General features: G+C 46.6%; 2 protein-coding genes across 3 annotated transcripts; one reads left to right on the forward strand and one right to left on the reverse strand.

The window, feature by feature from the left end:
- The first annotated feature begins 62 nt into the window (after positions 1–62).
- On the forward strand, positions 63–10,708 carry LOC135805126 (mevalonate kinase-like). Of its 2 annotated transcripts, XR_010551120.1 has the most exons (12): positions 63–165; positions 248–398; positions 1,117–1,252; positions 1,744–1,929; positions 2,660–2,796; positions 3,827–3,884; positions 4,221–4,311; positions 4,662–4,743; positions 5,552–5,595; positions 6,057–6,213; positions 10,026–10,245; positions 10,289–10,708. XR_010551120.1 is itself a non-coding variant. In XM_065319127.1 (11 exons), the coding sequence occupies exons 1-11, from the start codon at positions 70–72 to the stop codon at positions 10,142–10,144; spliced, it is 1,257 nt and encodes a 418-aa protein (XP_065175199.1). In that variant the 5' UTR covers positions 63–69; the 3' UTR covers positions 10,145–10,708. The 2 variants fall into 2 exon arrangements, 1 of the variants encoding a protein (XP_065175199.1); XM_065319127.1 differs by having other exon boundaries at positions 10,026–10,708.
- LOC135805125 (glucose-6-phosphate 1-dehydrogenase X-like) lies at positions 10,358–20,027 on the reverse strand. Its single transcript, XM_065319126.1, has 14 exons — positions 19,804–20,027; positions 19,665–19,702; positions 19,450–19,558; positions 18,555–18,784; positions 17,418–17,576; positions 15,718–15,843; positions 15,239–15,332; positions 14,655–14,841; positions 13,181–13,210; positions 12,754–12,866; positions 12,450–12,542; positions 12,184–12,260; positions 11,662–11,754; positions 10,358–11,308 (listed from the first exon to the last, which is right to left on the reverse strand). Exons 1-14 carry the CDS (start codon positions 19,897–19,899, stop codon positions 11,221–11,223), a joined length of 1,533 nt encoding a protein of 510 aa, XP_065175198.1. The 5' UTR covers positions 19,900–20,027; the 3' UTR covers positions 10,358–11,220.
- Positions 20,028–20,217: the final 190 nt, after the last annotated feature.

The raw sequence follows: 20,217 nt of genomic DNA on the forward strand, positions 1-20,217 counted from the left end.
AGAACGATCCACTCAGTGAATGGGGAAAATCCCTGGCGCTGCCATGACTACTAAAAATTAGAATTAGAAATGGAAAACAATTTGAACGAAGAAGAAGGTGAATTGGTAGTATCTGCACCTGGAAAGGCAATACTCCACGGCGAGCATGCTGTAGTTTATGGCAAGGTGCGAAGGAGCTTAAGAATTTTGGACAAAACGCGCCTTGTGCTTTTTACGAGTGATTTTATGTCCTGTTCTCTTGCCACAGAGGGCCATTGCTGCCAGTGTAGATTTACGATGTTACCTGAGGCTTCGCGAGGTCGCGGCTCCCACGGTGGAACTAAATGTCCGCGACCTAGATATTCACGCAAAGTGGTCTCTTGATGAAGTTCGTGATCTTTCCTCTGTGTGTGAATCGGGTATGTAATGTTTCAGACTTGTGGAAATTTGAATCTTGGACTGTTTTCAATATTTTAATTGTTTCGAATCATTAAAATAGATTCGAACATGTACGTGTACTGCTTTTCCAAAAAAAGGGGATCACTATCCAGATAACTGAGGAGAAGGAGTGTGAAGAAGTGCTAGGTCACACCACACCTAGTACCTACCAAGCGTACATAAACATAATTTAGAAAAAAGGAACATTCAGCTTCCGTATATCTAGTCTGTTGCGAAGAATTGCAAGATCACATGTTGGTGTGGATAAGCAGCTGGAACGCCGGGAAGGGGCGTAGAGCATACAACTGAGCTGCAGTTGTGCAGCAGGAGACCTATTTGAAATTGATCTGTGCGTGCTGCATCACCGAAATGATGCAATCCAGGAATAATGCCGTGACAGCAATCTATTCAAACTGCACATTTTTTTCATGATATTGTGTTCTTGCATCTATCTATAAAGCACAAACGCAATTTTTGTGGGGGTGGGTGCGTCCACCAATCTGAAATCCTTCACTGGACTTGACCATCCTCATTCCTGGTTTGGTAGTTCTACGCAATCCGCAGTCAGAACAATGAGAGGGGTAATCAAAGGATACGGGGACTATAATTTACTGGAGCAGGACCGCTCAAAAACCCTATGTTCTAGTGTGTACTGATCTTGTTTGTAACTTTACTTTCTGTGGTTTTCATCTCCATTAGACGCTTCTTCAAGGCAATCTGAGGCATGCGACGCACGCTTGCACGACTTGAGTTCACGAGTGGGTGGCGACGACAGCGTCAAAGTCCTTGCAGCGAAGACATTCCTCTTTCTTGCTGGTGCAATCTGCTTCAAGCGGTGAGGACTGGTCATGAGATACTATGCTTAGATAATTTCTGATGTAGTTGTGGTGCGCTACAAAATTTAGGTACTACAGTCCTGGTCAAAGAAATCCGACCCACGTGTCAAAGTAGCGCCGCGTTTCCATTTCAAGTACACTGTGCACGTTCCACATGAGCCTTGGCGCTGCTTTCGGCACGTGGGTTGGATTTCTTTGGCCACGACTATACTACGTCCGCTTCACCACCACCGCCTTTGCGCTCTGCGGCCGACCACACTCATTCTCCACAACAGCAACAAGAGGTTCAGTACTCCGAACCTCTTGTTGCTGTTGTGGGGAATGAACGTGGTCGGCCACAAAGCGCAAAGGTGGTGGTGGTGGTGGTGAAGTGGACGCAGAATTTTCAAGGGCCATGTGCTGCTGCTTACTTTCTTGTTTTAAGGGAAACGTGTCTGAAGGTTTATTCCCTATGCTGTACATTGCTGTTCTTGGTGATGCTTTATTGTAGATCCTGCACGACTGGCATTGATGTTCAAGTTACCTCCAGTTTGCCGTTCGCATCGGGATTGGGGTCATCGGCGTCATATTCCGTATGTTTAGCCGCTGCTTTCTTGTTGCGTAATGGCGAGATCAAGCCAGAATCACTCAAGCGAGGCAAGGAAGGTGACCATCATGAACAACTTGAGCGCCTTGGGTGAGCTGTCCTGACATGAATCATAGCTCCACTGTGCCCTGAGTACTATATCCCTTGGATTTTTTTCAAAAATTATTATTGCAAATTTACACATACACCGGAGACGAAAGGCTGTGTAGCTGTAACTTGCACAGCCTTTCGCGCCTCCGTTGGATGTGTATACTGCTCTGCACATTTGTGCATTGAGCACTCTGCTTTGAGCTGCCTCGACCGGCCTTTTTTGTGTTTATTGCAAATTGTATACATTGCAGCTTCTCAGTGGTTCTTGCAATATTGTTTTTTTTTAACTGGCTGAAGAGCATGTTCTGAATACAATGTAGTGAATCAGAATGTACACAGTTATAGTGTAGTGTCGCGTATAGAAGCATGACCTGTATAGAAGCATGACTCGAATAGAAGCCGATTTTCTGAAGCGCGCCGTGACACAAGCACGATTTGAATAGAAGCCGCTCTCTGCAATATGCAAAATACACATGCAAGGACTTGCACAGTACATGTGTGGCGGCATACACTGCACAGTGTAGATGGATGGTGTTGACGTAGAAGCATGCTCTGAATAGAAGCATAATTTGAATAGAAGCATGGTTTGAACCCTGGCTTATAGTCCTTAAGTACCTGCTTTTATGCGCGACATTACGGAAGTCACTTTTATTTGTACAGCATGCCACACCCTTTCCTGAGGCAGGTGTCCTGTGTTGTTGGCTTCTCCTTCCTCTACTTGTGCCTGCAGACTGCAGTCCAGCAGCAAATATCTCGCCACTTCCTTCTCGCAGGACGATCTGGACTTGGTGAGGAGATGGTCGTTTCAAGGAGAGCGCATTATCCACGGCACGCCGTCTGGTATCGACAATGCTGTCGCCACATTTGGTACGGGGAGCCTTTGTAACTTCATGCGTGGTGTGTGTTATCCAGGAACTTTGGCTTGTGTGACAGGCCCCAATATCTGCAGTACTGTCTGGGAGCTGTGCGTGCCGTTCCTTTCGAATGGTTGTTCCATGATGCTGCACAAGCATGGCAGCATGTTGCCTGATTAGGAAGCATGGTGTTCTCAACATCAACCGGCCGCCAAGTGTAAAGCTAGCTCACAGCACACCAAACGGCAACAGGGCGATAGTCGAGGGGATCATCCTCTGTGGCAATGACAAGGATATGCGGGATCCAGGTATAGGAAGTGGGAGCCTAACACAAGTACAATTATGATTTCTCTCACCGTTACACTGTCTACATTAGTACCTCTGCATGTCTTTGGTCCTCCTGGTACAGGTCTACTCTCCATATAACGTAATCTCTGGGACCACGCAAACATTATGTTATATCGAGAGTTATGTTATGTAGAAAACCATGTGTAAAATACAAGATGCACCTCAAAATGAAGGGTATTACAAGGCGGGTTCAACCGTGCAAACATATACACACTGTACCACCATCGACATCAGATACCATCAATGCCGCAGAATATATGCACATAGGACTAAACAGGCTAGCTACGGCTACAGCTTGATTGTACCGCGCACGTGAATCTACGTTGTATCGAGAGTGTACACGTCGGGGACTGCGCCGTAGGGTGCGTTATGCCGAGGTTTACGTTATGTAGGACTAAACTGGCCTAAACTGCCTAGCTACAGCTACCGCTTGATCATACCGTGCACGTGAATTTATGTTGTATCGAGAGTGCGCACGTCGGGGACCGCCGTAGCGTGTGTTATGTCGAGGTGTATGTTATGTAGGATTATGTTGTGTAGAACAAATTTTGTATGGGAGTGATGCTGTTTCGGAGCGGGATTTGATTTTTTTATGTACTAACGAGGTTTATGTAGAAGTGAGAGTTGTTATATCGAGAGCAGACCTGTACTACTGTATGGCCTGACATTGCACTGTCTCCCCTTCTTGGCCTCAGGAGGTGCTCTTGAGTTCTGCCGTGCTCCTGGTGGCGATCACATCCGTACCATCGAGAGGTGAGAGCTGAATGGCCATACAGAGTTCTGTGTGCCTGGGTATCTTGCATGCCGGCGATCATTTGGTTTCAGTGCAGACCCTCCTTATCTGCTTGAGATTTTGTTTGAACTTAGCTTGCACACAGCGAAATCGGTTGGTATGGCACGCTTATATTATGTGTCGTACCTCTCTCTTCCTCTTCCTCCTCCCCCCCCCCCCCCCCTCAGAAAACATCTACAGTTTGCAAGATGTGCATAGTACACTGTATTTAGAATTTGTAAGCCTCTCATCTACTGTAGTAGGAGGCAGATCAGTAATTATTCTTCCTCCGGTTTCTTGTTTATAATCATGTCCAGTCCGCCCATTTTGACTGTGCTGCTGACGAATACCAAGGTTCCAAGAAGCACCAAAGTGCTGGTGGCTGGTGTTCGTTCCTGGCTGGAAGAGGTAATAGTTGTCCTGTCGGACTTTGATTCAAGCTCAAATAGTCCCTCAAAATCTCCTTGTACTTAGTCCGTATGTAAGACGTCAAGAAAAAGGAAGTTCATAGCTAGTTTAGCATTAAGCTGGCAGCTTATTGTCACCTCGAATGTGCATTTCCAGGTTTTGTTGTTTTTGGCCTCTTGCTGCTTCTTACCAAATCTCACTTCCTGTGGTATGCTACTCTTCAATGGTCTTGAGTTTGTGGTCACACCGGATGCTGTTTGTTATGGGGGAGGGGGGCATCTGCAATACAGGTGCACCATGACTTGTTCTCTACGTCCCATGACATTTACCCTGTTTCCATTGCTGCTCAGATGCCTGCTGTAGCCAAGCCGATCATGGATGCAGTCGATGGAATATCTGAACAGTGTTGCAAGTACTGGGATGACCTGGAAGGTAGGGGTGAATTTTCCGGAGCTGATCAGCTTAGTGCATGAACTGTACCTGGGTTCAAGTGTGCTTATTGAGTGATTCCATTGTATAACTTTGGCATAGAATGCCTCGTATTATGGAGGTTTACATAGTCCTGTGTAATCCGTGGGTGGTTACGTGTTTGTGTACCACATGATACATTCAGTGACTCACAGATTCGCGTTTTCTGACTGGCGGGACGTCGTGTGTGTGTGTGTGTGTGTGTGTGTGTGTGTGTGTGTGTGAGTTTGCCCACATTGGGCCAGAAAATGAGTGAAATTCAGAACGGAGTGCATTGTGCAAGTTGTAAGTGCGCTTCTAGACCTTTCTCCCAGACCTTTCTGAAGCACAAAGTCGAAAAGACAGTTGTACTCTGAGCATAGCTTCCTTCGACGCTTCGTGTTGTCTTTCATTTGTTGCCCCATGTGTACTTGGCTTTTTGGAACTCTTTCCTATCGTTCCTGATTCGCCTTGAGGGGCTTGGTCAGCCAACCCAAAAAATGTTCGATACAAGAATATATCCAGGGCCAACTCGAAATGCTTTCGTTGTTTCCTTTACCTGAACCATCGTCCACGTTTCATTGTGGCCAAAACAGGATTGCATCCGCCCTTTCACACCATTTGAATCCATATGACTAACCAACCATTACAGACGAACACGAATCCAGGGCATGAATTTTATGTGTATCATACACGTTTGCGTATCCCACTAATTCTGAATGCTCTTCTCTACGACATGTGGATACGATTGGCTGGTGTGGTGTTTTCTTTTCTTGCTTTGCATCATCGATAGGTGCGGATGTGAAAGAAAAGGAGGTTATCTTCTCGCATCTTGGTGTAAGTAGAGTGCAGAAGAAATCACTGTCAGGGCACCACTCACTCTGCTCTGTGTCCTGGTTGCCGGCCGCCGCATACTAACTTATCCACGAGTCCAGACTTCCTTCTGCACAACTGTAGTCTTCCTGATAGGCGCACATCACATACACACACACACACACACACACACACACACACACACACACACACACACACACACGTGTATGTGTGTGTGTGTGGGGGGGGGGGGGGGGGTGCATGTGCTTACTAGTTAATGTTGATCTTATTTCTTGTTATTACTGTAGCACCTGGAGGTGTGATGATGCTGAGTACACTATCTGTGTGCATAGTTGCGTCTTCTTGTCTTGCATGGGTATGCCTGTATGCATGCTTGCGTTTTCTTGTTTTGGATGACGAGTTCTATCATGGGAAACGATCATCACTGTGTTCTGTCTATTTTCGCTTGTAAATTTCAACTTCAGCGCCTCGTCGATGCCAACCAGTCGCTTCTGAGTGTGATGGGAGTCAGTCACCCAGCCATTGAAACCGTCTGTCAGATTTCCGCTGCATGTGGCCTGCACAGTAAACTCACAGGTGCTGGTGGAGGCGGCTGTGTCATCACGTTCTTCACCCAAGAAGGTATGTTGAACTTGAACACGCAAACCCCCTCTCCACCATTGTCTAATTGTAGGTACTTGAAGAGTTTTAAAGATGCGAAATGCGGCATCCCGTTGTTTCACTTGTGGGATAATGACCAAAAAAGGGATTCTATTTCTGTGCGGCTTGTATCTAAATCCACACCTGGGTGCCAGTGTTGAAGTGTTTCTTGTCCGATTTTGACTATGAAGTTTAGCGTGAGGTCGGCCAAAACCTGATCAATGAACCGCTGAGACGTTTGACCAGCATTGCTCAACCTGGATGGCAAACGCAGAAATTCAAAGAGGCCGAGTGGAGTGGTGATGGCAGTCTTGGGAACGTGGTCAAGGTGTACAGCTCCAGTACAGGTACCTAGTGGTGGGCACGCTTTTAAGAGATCAATAGTGCTGAAGACACAGGTGCTGTGAAGCCATGCAGCAAACCCTGCAGGTGTGGCATGGGGCACATGTCGGGAACGGACTTGGCATTTAATTGGCGGTGGTCGCCGCACGGGCGCCAATTACCGTTCTGCTTCGGGACCACGTGGAGAGGCGACGCCCATGGACTAGCGGAATGGCGGATAATTCAAAGATCCTTCATGTGTTGGAATTCGGTCTTTGCAGTTGCTATGCGAGCTGGCGGTTGTCGCCTGAGACGAGCGTGGACAGGTGGACCAGTGGTCTGAATGAAGTGGACTGTGGTATGCTTCACTGGAGGGGGCTGAGAGGTTGGCTGCACCACATCTGGGGAATTGCTGGAGGAGAAGGTTGATCTCGCTGTTGTGAGTGAGTGCATGGCTGATTTCCAACAGACAGTACAGAACAACTGGCGGTGCATCTAGCTTGTAGCTGTGTGCTTGGGTCCAACCGTGCACGGATCTTCGTCACACACCTAACTATGACTCATCCTCATCATCCTTGGAGAACAGCTCCTTGAATAACTACACCTGGAATAGCATCTGCAACTGGACCATATTTTGTGCCACTTGTTCCTGTTGGTTGATTAGAGCAGGAAGGAGTTGCTGCTTTGGCAGTTCAGCGATGGTGTCTTCCTCTTTCCCAGCTTTGGAAATACCATGGACATCTTCATCGCTGCTCGGTCTGCGTGGGCGTTTCCTTGGCTGTATGGCCAGGAACATAGTGACCTGTCGTTGCAACGGTAGTTTCTTGGCTGACAGAGGAGATAGGAGGACAGAAAAGGGATCGGTCTTGCTCCTCGGCATCACTGGCCTCTCCCCCAAGAGCAGGCCGTGTGCTCCCAACAGCATGTGCGGCTACAGGCTTTGCCGGCTCAGGCGTGTCCGGAGAGAGTTCCTCGTGGGATGAGCCCTGCGCTTCATCAGACACTACACCTGTCGTCATGGTCGGTGACTGGGGGCGAACTACCGGTACCAACCATTCTGCTATGCTCTGGACTTCCCAAAGTGCTGGAGTCCAGGCTGACCAATGGCCCTAGGCCTGGCGCATCTGCGAAGTAATTATGCCACTTCCGAAAATTGCTCCAGGCTCCAAATGCCGCTTCAAGATCCCAATCAGGGTCAGCAGCACTACCAGTAGCAGTTGCAGGCTTGTATTTTCGGTACATCTCTCTCTCGCTTTCCCCTTGATGTTGTCAATCTTATTGTGGCCAACTTGAGGTGTAATCTCAGTACATGTATCAATACCGTTCTCTTTCGCGATTACGTTCAACTCTTCACTAATTTCACTAGGGGTGAAACAATTATACCGAATATTCGAGTACTCGCTCGTTTTTTTTTCAAAAATAATCGTACTCGGAATATAATCAGAATACTCGTTCATACATCGCACATGCATTTGCCACAGAAATCTGTTGTTTCAAGTTGAGCAGCAGTCGGTAGATATTGATGTGCAGACCATGTGGTGAACATTAACATTAGTCGAGAGAGCCCAAATGACCCCCGAATCAATAACCTTGAAAAAGATTACTGCCACTCTGTTCAATCGGGGTTGTGCCACGTGATTTTAAGGCCTTTGGTGTGGAATTTTTAGGACATGAAGAATACTCAAATATTCGATCGGAGAAAATCAGAGTACTCGAACTCGGGATCTCAACGACAGCTTTCACCCCTAAATTTCACTAATCGAACCTGATGCTTGTGCCTTGAGAGCACTATATAAGTGGTGCTCTTGAGACACAATCTTCCTCAGCCTACTCAAGCTCAACTGATGAGGGGTGAATTCCCCGGAACACTGTGTATTGAGCATGGGAGTGGTGCTTTCTTGCAAATTTGCCAAGTGGAAGGTTCGATGGACTTCTCGTATGCTCTGGATGGCGGTCGTGAGTCAGTCAAGTGAGAATTCAAGTCGGCAAGAGTAGCGCAAGCTCCCCATAGGGAGCAACACACAATTCCCCAAGCATCGCCGAAGTCGCACCAACCTCTTTTTTACATTGTTGTCCCCGGCGCGGGCTTGCGAATTAGATGGTTTGGAGGCAACAACGTTGTGAATGGCCAACAGTCCGCAGCGTTTGTTCAGCACCTCCATGAGCGACACAGACTCACGCTGCTGTCTGGTGTTCAGGAGGTGTTTGTCGTGCTGGAAACGGAGTGCCTCCGTAAGTTTGTATCCCTGATGTTCGTGCCTGGAGAGCACTATATAAGTGGTGCTCTTCAGGCACAATCTTCCTCAGTCTACTCAAGCTCAACCAGCTCATCGCTTGGCTTCCTGCACCCGGTTGCATCAAGCTACAAGTAAGTCGTACCTCGCAGCCTTGTGAATTGTGGTACCTACACAAAAAAACACGCCAAGTTTCGCTTGTCGGAGGTAGTAGAAAGAACTTGGTTCTCTGCGGGTGATGTGACGGGTATTGAACATTGCCTCGGCACGAGCAAACCAGATAGCATTGTTGACGGGCCAATGCTCTGGCGGTTTGATACTGATAGCAGAGACTTTGGGCTGGGTTGGCACAGGATCTTGGCGCTCTCAACTGGCTGCTGCCACCTGGCCTAAGGGCCGGGTTCCACTGCGGCTCCACCTAGCTTCAACCCTCTTTGGTCTTTCCATCACCTTGAACCTTCCAAGTTGGAAGGCTGTCGGTTAGCGCTACGGAGATGTGTTGAAGCTAGGTGTCAGGACTTCGAATGTCTCAGTACTCGGTCAGTTTTGTGCCTAGTTGTGCACTTTCTGACTGTATATAGTATCTGGTTACAGTGATGGAGAGTTACTCTTAACTCGTATCCATATGTCCTTTTCCTTTCTAAATAACAGTGTACTAGTAATCAGTATGCATCCCGTGTGCCTTGCTCCCCCTCCCCTAAGAATGTGCAGCTCTGTATGGGGGCCTGTGCTGGCAAAGCTCACAACACGGGTCCCACAACAATGGCGAGTATGTCTTCCACTACGTACACTGTCGACGCATCCTGTAGCCAATCTTTTCAGAGTTGCACATCCTCTTCGTAGTTGAGATGCTCCACCAGACCATACTGCGCTCAACTGCATAGGCCAACTCACACGACTTTCCTGCATCATCTATGATCTACAGAATGGCCTAAAGCTCCGCTGCAGCATTGCATTCGCTCCACCGCTGACTACTGTAAAAGCCATAACGAAGTGCTAACTCTAACGAGTTAACGAGGAGAAATCTGTCGTTAAAATAGAAATCGTTATACAGAAATCGATACGTATACTGTCCTATTGAGCGTTGAGAATGAGTGAGAATCGTTACCTTTGGTACACGTAAACTAGTCAATTTTGGGAAATCGTTATATATGCGCCTCGTTAGAATAATGGCTTTTACAGTAGTCAAGTTTGGTGCAATGTCCTTTGCTTTGTCATGCATTGGATGTTTGCGTGCAGATCAAGAGAACGGGAAGGTTGCGGACGTTAAGACCAAGCTGGAGTCCAGCGGCTTTGACGTCTACAATACTGTTCTCGGCGGCCCTGGCGTGGCCCTTCACCAACTGGACAATGCATAGACACAGCACACTCTGCTATGATTTAGGATTAGGACCGTCTTTTTTTTTAAATTATAGTGTATGTACTCAGTGATGTGAAACAACTCTTTCAATGTTCTTATAGTACTTTTATTTTCAATCTTTTGTGGAACAGTATTTAAAAGGAGTAGTATCTGAGGAGTGCGAGGCCCACCATGAAATACCAGCAATGATGTGATGTGACTCTTTCAGTGCTTGTTTTTTTATGGTGCTTTTACTTTTCAATCTTTCATGGAACAGTATAAAAGTAGTATGCTAGGAGTGCAGAGGCACATCATAAAATACCAGTATAGAAACCACAGTAGGATGTGGAAGAAAGAGTTCAAAATAACAATAGAAAAGCTATTGGCCAAGATGTGTAGAAATAAAGACTGGTGATGGAATTGTTCTATGAGGGACAAGAAAGCCGAATAAAAACCTTTAAAAACTCTTTTGTCAGGAAGAAGTCTAACAGTTGTCAAAGGCAAGACAGAAAATAGCATGGGGCGCTACAGAGTGCTTTAGAGTATGATTTTTCCAAGCTTCAAAGTTATATATTATGCGCATGGGATTCGCATAGAAAACATGCACTCACCATCATCATCATCATGCCCTACATAAGCACAGGTGGCGAGATAGGAACACGCCACGCGATTGTCGGGTAGTCTGGTGGGTGCGGTACATGACAATGGCCGCCAGTAGTCGTCGGGCAGTGCAGGACATCTACACTATCAAGTCTAAGTGCCGGTTTCAGAGTATCAGAGAGAAGACCAACTGGTATGTCATGACGTCATTGATCAGGATTACTTCAGCTGGTGTACGGTCATGCTGCCCGGCATGTATCACGGGCAGCACAATGTTTACGTCTACTTGTACACACATGTACACATGTACACATGACGTGTGCACATACTACTGGGCTACGTTGACAACCTAGGGACGAAAACAAAACATCAAGCTAAGGAAACGAATGACCAGTCCTTCGTCGTGCACTTGCATCTCCGATCTAAGATGCCTAACCGGGCGGGGTCCTGGACAAGAGACTCTCCTCGCGAGGAGGAATACAGGATTGCCGCCGTTCACAGGTGTGGCGTACTCCATGAGTATGTACCACTGTAATGGTGGCCGACTTTAGCAGCCAGAGTGTCAGCTTCGGGCAAACCGCGTCTGTGAACAGTAGCAGCCAATAGCACATAACTATACGTTAGCATTGGAATGTGAGCGAGAGTATGCGTGCACAGATACAGGAAATCAGACACGAAGCAGGCAACCAGTCAAAACGGTCAGAAAAACCGACTCCACATGTGCTTCTTTATGTCCGCATGAACCTAGGCACAGCCCAGGACATGTAGTACACGAGACAGACATGGTGTGCAAACTCTCCAGCGCCTTTGCGTGCATTAAAAATACTTCATTATCATCCTACATGCATACAATAAAAGACCTGTCACAACGATAGGAATCTTGACCTATAGAACTAGATTAGAACTACCTAAAGGAAGCATTCATAAGCTACTTACACTCCAAACTGGTACTTGATTGGCTCAATCTGGTGGCCTTCGATGTGATGCAGCAAGGGAGTGAACACACGCCATGCCTCGGCCAGCTCATCACTACAACACACAGAATAAGCAGAACAACACAGGCATACAAACCAATACTGAGACTCGTCTCATCCTCCCCTGCTGCACACATGCAACACGCACTTGACAAGCGACTAGCTTTGCACTGCACTTGGCGGTGGACCTGTGGTGCTCATACTCGGCTACCACGCATATCCACACACAGCAGGCTATGCAGTTGCTTTCAGCCTTTTTCTGTCTTTGTTAGTTGCAACTGACCTCTAGGAGAGCCAAATCGCGTACACGCCTAACAGAGGTACCGACCTCTTCCTGCTACTGAATATTTACAACAAGAGTATTTACAACAAAAGAAGAAGAAATGCACACCATGGTGTTCATGCAGCAGCTGGCATACGTACCACAACAGGACATGGCACACACATAAAAACCCAAAGAGAAGAAAAGGGATGACAATCGTACCTGCGCACAAAGTTCATCTGATTTCCGAGGAACACGTCCTGGATCAGCTTCTCGTAGGCATCAGGCAAGTTCAGATCCTGAAGGAGAAGAACATGACACAGAAGACAACATGACCAGCTCAACGTTGGCGAGTTGCTCAAACACACACATACATGTTACACAATCCGTAAGGCCACATGGCTACAGTAACATCTATTGAAGCAAAAGGATTACTGGAAAAGGCGACAGCTAATGATTGCCCTTCGTCACCATAAAACATACCGTACCTTGTACCGAAGATGGTATGAGAGGTCCATTTCTGATTCGAACATGCCAGTGTCACGGCCCGGCCGCTTCACCATCATCTTCATGTACACAGCCTGACAACAAGCACAGAACAACAAGATAGCTTGCTCTTAAAACAAATGTGAAAGGACTGGTAACTAACTTGATGCAACTGCCATGCAAACACAATAATTATTGACAATGGTGCAATGGAAATATTTTCCAATTTTCAACACAAGCGAAAAAATGTTGTTACAAACGCTGCAAGTCTTAAAAAAGAAAGAAAAGAGAGAGAGCATATCCCACCTCCTTGGGCTGCACACGAATGACAAACTCATTCCGCTGGCAGCGGCCGCCAAAGATATCACCAGCCACCGGCCTGAACTGAATCCGGATCTCAGCCTTGCGCTCATCAAGTGCTGAAACAGAAGAAGAAAAAAAGGAATAGCAGGAAGCTAAAGCTCGATTGGAAAAAATGCACAAGACCCAAAGTACAGTCATGATGGGGAATACAGGACACCAAAATTGTTCAAGTGGTGGATTCTACAGCAAGTCTGCCAAGTGAGTACACTGTCAACGGAGGGGACGGAAACACTGAAGTAGATGATGATCTTCGCCATGCATACGAAGTAGCGGGGACCACTATTTGCAAGAACAGAGACAATGGCGGCTGTGATACCTACTAAAGTGACAGTGACTCATGGTATAGCTAAGCCCATACACCAGCACTCACCTTTACCACACTTCAGAATAAAGGGAACACCTGAGAAAAGGAAACAACAACAACAACAACAACAACAACACCAACACCAACACCAACAACAACAACACACACACACAATGATGGACTGAAAATACTAAAGATCCAATAAATTTCAATTTCCATGAACGGAATTTCACCCGAATATCAATTCGTGGAACGGAAAATAATTATATTTCCCATATATGGGTAACGCATTTCGGATAAGAAATAAATGCCTCTCCATTAGTGTTTAAACCGAACACGGATTCTTCGAACGAATAATCTATCGAATAATTTCGCCCTCCATCGAACGAATAATCTATATTCTATCATACGCATGATGGCATATTTCAACACTTTTTCAGCACTTTTTCAGTAGTTTTTTAAATATTTTTTTGCTGATTATCGGATTTTGTTATGTGGAGGTGCCAAACCGGTTAACCTGTACCGCCAAGAGTACATAACCCCCCAGAGTGTGAAACGCCTGATCCAGTTCTGCATAGGGTCTTGGTCGAAAGTGGTCAAAGACCGAAAATCACATTCACTGCATCCATGTTTCCCTCGTATGGAAAGAACAGAAGTACATGTATTACTAGATACCGATAGGAGATTAAAAAAACCTTCGAGGAGAAGTGATTGAGAAGAAATACTACGAGCAGATCTACGCAGTGCAAATATCAGTAGGGTACTAGGGTCAGCACTGAGCATAGATGTTTTTTTTGTTTTTTGTTTTTTTGTTTTTTTCGATTTCTGATAATTCCTACGACTATTCGATTATTCGTTCACCCCACGAATATTCTAAATTATTCGATTATTCGTTTCAACATTACTCTCCATGATGTGATAGTGCTCCTCTGCCATTGTCCAGACACTGCTGCCAGAGATTGGGGTGTCTCCTATAGCGGTGCTAAGGTGTCATTGTCGCAATCTGAGTACCGTATTTTCCGGAGTATAGTGCGCACTTTAGATGTGCTATTTAAGGCCCTAAATCGCAGGTGCGCACTATGCTCCGAATATGAAATGCATGTACTTCAATGAAGATTGAAGTTCGCACCCCCAATGAAGATTCGGGGTGCGCGTTATACAAAGGTGCGCACTATACTCCGAAAAATACGGTACATGTACACTGTACATGTACCGTATTGGCACATTCATGTACAAGGCATAGTGTTTTTTTTTTTAATCTTTGACTTTGAAACTCCCTGTCCACCACTCTAGAGAAGTGCTGTGATTGAATTCGTTCAGATAATGAAATAATTGTGAACATCTCTACACAAAAGGATGCATAGAGTGTGCTGACAGTGCTCGGCTAATTCTGCTGAACACGCTCTGCCTGATGATTGCACTGAGTATGAAATTCAGAGTTGCAACGAACTGGCATTGCCCTACTGTAGTGCTGTGTTTACATCCCTAAAAATACCAGCAACAAAGCCTCACAACAGAACGCAATCATTTCGCCCCTCACCATCCCATCGTTCGTTCCTGACCCAGCCGACGGCAGCCGCATAAGTGCACTGTTTAGAATCCGGCGGGCAGCCAGGGTCCTCGCGGAATCCGACAGCGGACTCGCCCTCGCCATTCGGATCCGCCACATACTGCCCTGTGACGACCTCGTCCGGCGTGATTGGCGACATGCACTTCAGCACCTTGACCTGAGCGTAGACAAGCCGAACACAGTCGTACACACAAGAGAGCAGAGTCTACATAAGCAAATCATTTCTAGTTGCAAGAGAGTAAGTAGAGATATGATTGTACCAGATACAAGACACCATTAGGAGACGGAGCTGCGCTACCCCAGGTCATCACGGCACCGCATCTCACACTCAGTTCACATACATGTATTACTTGCGCTGTCAAGTAATTCTTACCCCAAAAGCGGACCAGTCGCCTAATGAAAGGCCAATGTTTGCTTGTTTGGTGAGGTAGTATGGATGTACATGTATTCAATCTTACCACTATTATTGTAAATAGTACACATGCTGATACGTAACTTGGGCCCCAACGTGTTAACAGAGTTCATTGTGATGTAGAGTACCGGTATGTCCTTACCTTTTCATCGCGGATATCATCAGGACTTGTGGAGGCAGGTTTCTCCATAGCAATTAGACAGAGCAATTGAAGCAAGTGATTCTGCATGACATCACTGTCAACAGCAAAAGCAACACGCAGCATGTTAGTGTTGTTGTTGTTGTTGTTGTGTCGACCATAGAGACCGTATAGACCATAGAACATAAGTTACATAACGCAATGAAACACATCTGATTCATCATCCCTTTCAAGTTGGCGGCAATGACACCGTGAGTGGCAACAAGCTACTGCTGTGGGCATTGAAATCCGGTGAACCGTCAAGCGGTCACGGGGTACTGGCCTTGCAGCCGTGAGTACACATGCAGTACACATGCAGTACACATTCATGTGACTGGCATGCTTGTGACCTACGGTACGCGTGTACGCACTAAGGGCACCGGTCCCGGACGTTCCACTGGATCTCAACGTCCTCAACAAACTATAAAGAAAAGGCCGCTTACCGGATGATGCCGACGTCGTGGAAGTAGGACGCTCTGCCGCGCAGGCCAAATGGCTCCTTGAACGTGATCATGACACTCTGGATGGCACTGCGGCTCCAGGCTGGCGTGAACACAGTGTTGGCAAACCTAAGTGGCAATAAGAGGAGACAACGGACACATACACAAACACACACGCACACACACACACACACATGCATACACACACACGCACACAAACAAACACAAGCACACATGCACAAACACACACACACACACACACACAAAAGTTGACATCGATGGAAACACAGACAAAAACACGCTTCTTGGCCACGAGAAGAGTAATATCTCAAACATAGTGCCTCTACACTCATTGTGCAGAGCTGGAAAGACACAGTGAACAAAAAAGGAACGTGTTATTTGTCGTTACTCGGAGTTTCACGCCGAACCAAAATCATTCCACTTTGTTACTAGAGTCAATACCAGATGAATGGCGTCATGCACCCGCTTGCAAGATTCTCTGTGTCTTGCTCTTCCCCAGCCCAATAACCGCTATGGCTAGGGGCAGTCCGAAACACATTTAATTTTGACCCAATCCCCCCTGTCCCCTTTAGATCATAGTTGCTGTTTCCGAAACGCTTGTTTACATAAAAAACACACACACAAGCGTGCCAAAGTTTCATTTTTATGGGTTGGTGGGTCAAGGGGAGTTTCTTTTTCTTTTTTTAATGATTGATCTCTGAAACATCAATCCATTCTAGATGTCAAGTCAATATATTTTTCGTTCAGGGGGCATACGACTCATGCCTAAACTTTTTCATTGCATGAAAATTATCAATAATGCCGGATGGCCCCTTATGGATGACTAGATATATACACGTATGCATTGAGCTTCTTAGGCTCAGATCGCTGGAATTCGCTCCTTGCTCCTGTTCGTCTTCCACTCCACACTTTCAGATTTCTGCTCATCTATACAAAAAGCATCCTATAATTATAAGGCCTTAGGCCTGTGAGGTTGCCCTATTAAAAGTGATGCATCCAGTGAAATTTTAGTACAACTCCCTATCTAGCACTCTTCGGAGTATAGGACAAATGGAGCTTACTCGGGCCAACACCATTGGTGTTCGACTCAGCGTCCAGATATCAAAAAGGCACACGCACTTACACCACACACACACACACACACACACACACACACACACACACACACACACACACACACACACACACACACACACACACACACACACACACACACACACACTTACACACACACACACACACACACTTACACACACACTTGCACCCACACTAACACATACATACCGTATTTTCCCGGTTGTAAGTCGACCTTTTACGACTAAAAATAGAAGGAGAAAGGGTGGGGGTCGACTTACAACCGGGATTCGACTTATAACCGGGAACTATCAGAATCTTACACAAAATGATCTGCCCTGCATGCATGAGTGCACCATGTGTACACATGTTTGCCAGTTTATTGGCCTTTTTCAAGGATTGGGACGTTATACCCTCCAATAAGGAATGTTTACATGATTTGTTGATGTGTTAGTAGCAGGGAGTGGTTGGTAGTGCTTCGTTGGGTGAAAACTTTAAAACGCAGAAATGAGACCTCGGGTACGGGGGTCGACCTATAACCGGGGTCGACTTACAACCGGTAAAATACGGTACTCAGTCTCTTATGTACTTGTACATTCCTTGCTCACCTTAGAACCAGTAGGTTTTGTACCATTTCCTTGCCAAGGTAGTGGTCAATTCGATAGATTTGATCCTCGACGAACAAGCTGCTCAAGTGGTTTGATAGGACAGCAGAGCTGGAAGAGTCCATGCCAAACGGCTTCTCTACAATCACACGGTTGTACCCACTGCAAGCACAAGGTAATGCAGCAAATTATTAAGCGAGAACAGGAAAGTAAGCTGCAGCAAAGCGAGAACAGGTCAATAACAACAGTTGCGAATAATGATGTATGCTCATAACAGGCCCGGCGGAAGCAATGGTTGATTGGTCCGGCCGAGTTTTTTCGCCAGCACAGCATTTGCGCACGTGTGACGCAACACAACGTCTCTTTGCTTTGATCGTAGGTCAACCAAGACCATGTCTTGAAATAAATATGACGCCTGACAAGAGCGCTTCACCACTGTCTTTTTCCCAAATTCCCGCCGAAGAAACGCGAAGGAAGTGGTTGGGTGGACTGGCACTTCTGGCACAGATATTTTGCTGGAAGAAGCCATAGCTGCTAAGCACGCACTGCAGCTAAGCTGACCAAAAAGCGAGAAAAAATTGAAAAACTACTTCGTTCAGTAAAAGAATCTGTAGCACTCGACGAAAAACCCTCAAGACTACAAAATTAATAATTAATTTTGTAGTCTTGAGGGTTTTTCGTCGAGTGCTTCAGATTCTTTTACTGAACGAAGTAGTTTTTCAAATTTTTCTCGCTGTTTGGTTACAATGTAGAATCCATCATGGCACGTGCTTTCAGGTCGCGCCACAGCTAGGCGCCGCCCACAAACAGGCCACAGATAGCCCTCAAGCGCGCACACGTGCACGGCAAGATCAGAGCGAGATCGCAAGTACGCGCACATGCAATCGATGATCACAACAGTCATAACGTAACGTTACTGCGTCGTGAAAAAATCGTCGGTGGCCGAAAAGTTGGTCCGGCCATGGCCGGACCGACCGGAGCGGCTCCGCCGGCCCTGCATAAGTCTGAGGGACTGAAAGGGGGGGGGGGGGGGAGGTAGGGCATGACGCACATGGTTGATGTATGCGTCAATTTCTGTTGCGGCAGTGTGAACTGTGAAGTGAAAAATAACACCTCGCCATGCAGAAAAATGGAACTCACGTCGTGGACATGCAGGCCTTCTTCACATTGGCAGTGACAGCCATGAAGATCTGTGGCGGCAATGCCAAATAGAAGATGCGGTTTGCCGGCTGCTCTGGCGCCATCTCGTCCTCCAGGCGAGACATCTCGGCATTGAGCTTTTCAAAAGCGGCGCCATCCGTGTAGGATCCTGGCATGTACGTGCACGTTTTCAGGAAGTTCTCCTTCATCTCCTGATCACCAGAGCCAACCTATGAATACACACACACACACACACACGTTTAAACTCGCCAAATATGACTCCGTTGACTATCCCATACTGAGCAGTGAAACGCATAGGGAAAGCCCCTGAACAATATGAGGCTAACACTAGCATACAACTAGAGTACTGCTGAGAACATTGAAATCCGATGGGATGACCGGGACCGGTGCCCTTACTGCCTTCCAGCGCGTACATGTGCTGCAGTTCATGCACGCACTGTAAAAATGGACCAGCAGTGCTCTCGGCAGGCCAGCGCCCCGTGGCCGCTTGACTTCTCAACGGATTTCTACATCCACAACAGCAGCAGCTAGTAATATGATCGCCGATCGGCACCATATTCGGCCGTACTCCTAGGATATGGTACTGCACTCCAGTGCTACTCCAAGCACACCACCCATGCTGCAAATACAAGGTCATGCAGGGCTAACTTAATATTTCCTTCAAGCAGGCAGTTTAAGCGTGTGTTCATGTGCTCAAAACTTGCACATGGGGACACACTTATGGCCGTAACCACACTGTCATGTAATGTGATGAGCACTTGGTGATGTAATGGTGGTGGCAATGGGATACACTCTTCTTGTTTAATTAGTAGCACTGGGGACTAGTACAGTGAGTACAATGTAAAGCCAGTTCGAAATTGTCTTTGTCGCTGACCTTGAGAAACGGAGTGATGCGAGCCCGCAGGTCTTCTGTGGTCATGACAGACCGAGCATAACCGAGGAACTTGGTTCCAGGAGGCAGGAGACCATCGCGATACAGAAGCCTTTTCAAAAAAAGTAAACACGTGAAGAAGAACACTATTGATTACCAGTAGTACGGGTACGAACACGTGAAATTCAAAAAATCAACTTTTCGTGAATTGCTCTTACCAAAGGCAGGGGTAGATCTTACGCTTGGCAAGGTCTCCCTGCAGAAACACGGACAAACAATCAAAATTTAGTTAGACAATTTCAAGTAGCCAGATGGCGCACCATTACATGTATCAGACAAATACAAAAAAAAACTCACAGATGCACCGAAAACTACAAATATATGGGCCACATTAGGGGCTCCAGTCAGCTCCATCATAGGTGTGGAACCGGGGCTGCTTCCAGGCGACGCCATCGCGACAAGACTAAACAGGACTTCTTCTTCACAGCACAAGAAAATTATGCGCTATGGCAAGAAGAGTAAGTCAAGTCACTGAGGAGGCCGCGAAACACCCACCAAAATAATACTCAAAACGTCTTTTGTGTTTGACTGGTCAAGCATGCACACACTCTGCAGCTGATCTGTCTTGCGACTTTCATCTTTGTATACAGTCATGTACTTCGAACAACCGTATCCAATGCCAAGTCAGTGCCATGCCACGAGTTGTACATAATCATTAGGGAGGTTCTGCTCTACGTTTTGGGAACGCGACGCAAAGAATCACGCGAACTT

The sequence above is a fragment of the Sycon ciliatum genome, chromosome 1 (genome assembly GCF_964019385.1).
Source record: "Sycon ciliatum chromosome 1, ocSycCili1.1, whole genome shotgun sequence".
NCBI classification, from domain to species: Eukaryota; Metazoa; Porifera; class Calcarea; order Leucosolenida; family Sycettidae; genus Sycon; species Sycon ciliatum.

What these genes read in the sequence shown, in the direction of transcription:
- LOC135805126 (XM_065319127.1), top strand. Translation starts at nt 70, where the DNA reads ATGGAAAACAATTTGAACGAAGAAGAAGGTGAATTGGTAGTATCTGCA. An exon ending in GTACTGGGATGACCTGGAAG is followed by an intron (nt 4,744 to 5,551) that starts GTAGGGGTGAAT and finishes CATCATCGATAG; the next exon opens with GTGCGGATGTGAAAGAAAAG. An exon ending in TTATCTTCTCGCATCTTGGT is followed by an intron (nt 5,596 to 6,056) that starts GTAAGTAGAGTG and finishes TTTCAACTTCAG; the next exon opens with CGCCTCGTCGATGCCAACCA.
- LOC135805125 (XM_065319126.1), bottom strand. Translation starts at nt 19,899, where the DNA reads ATGGCGTCGCCTGGAAGCAGCCCCGGTTCCACACCTATGATGGAGCTG. An exon ending in CAAAACCTACTGGTTCTAAG is followed by an intron (nt 15,844 to 17,417) that starts GTGAGCAAGGAA and finishes ATTGCCACTTAG; the next exon opens with GTTTGCCAACACTGTGTTCA. An exon ending in TTCGTGTGCAGCCCAAGGAG is followed by an intron (nt 12,543 to 12,753) that starts GTGGGATATGCT and finishes GCTTGTTGTCAG; the next exon opens with GCTGTGTACATGAAGATGAT.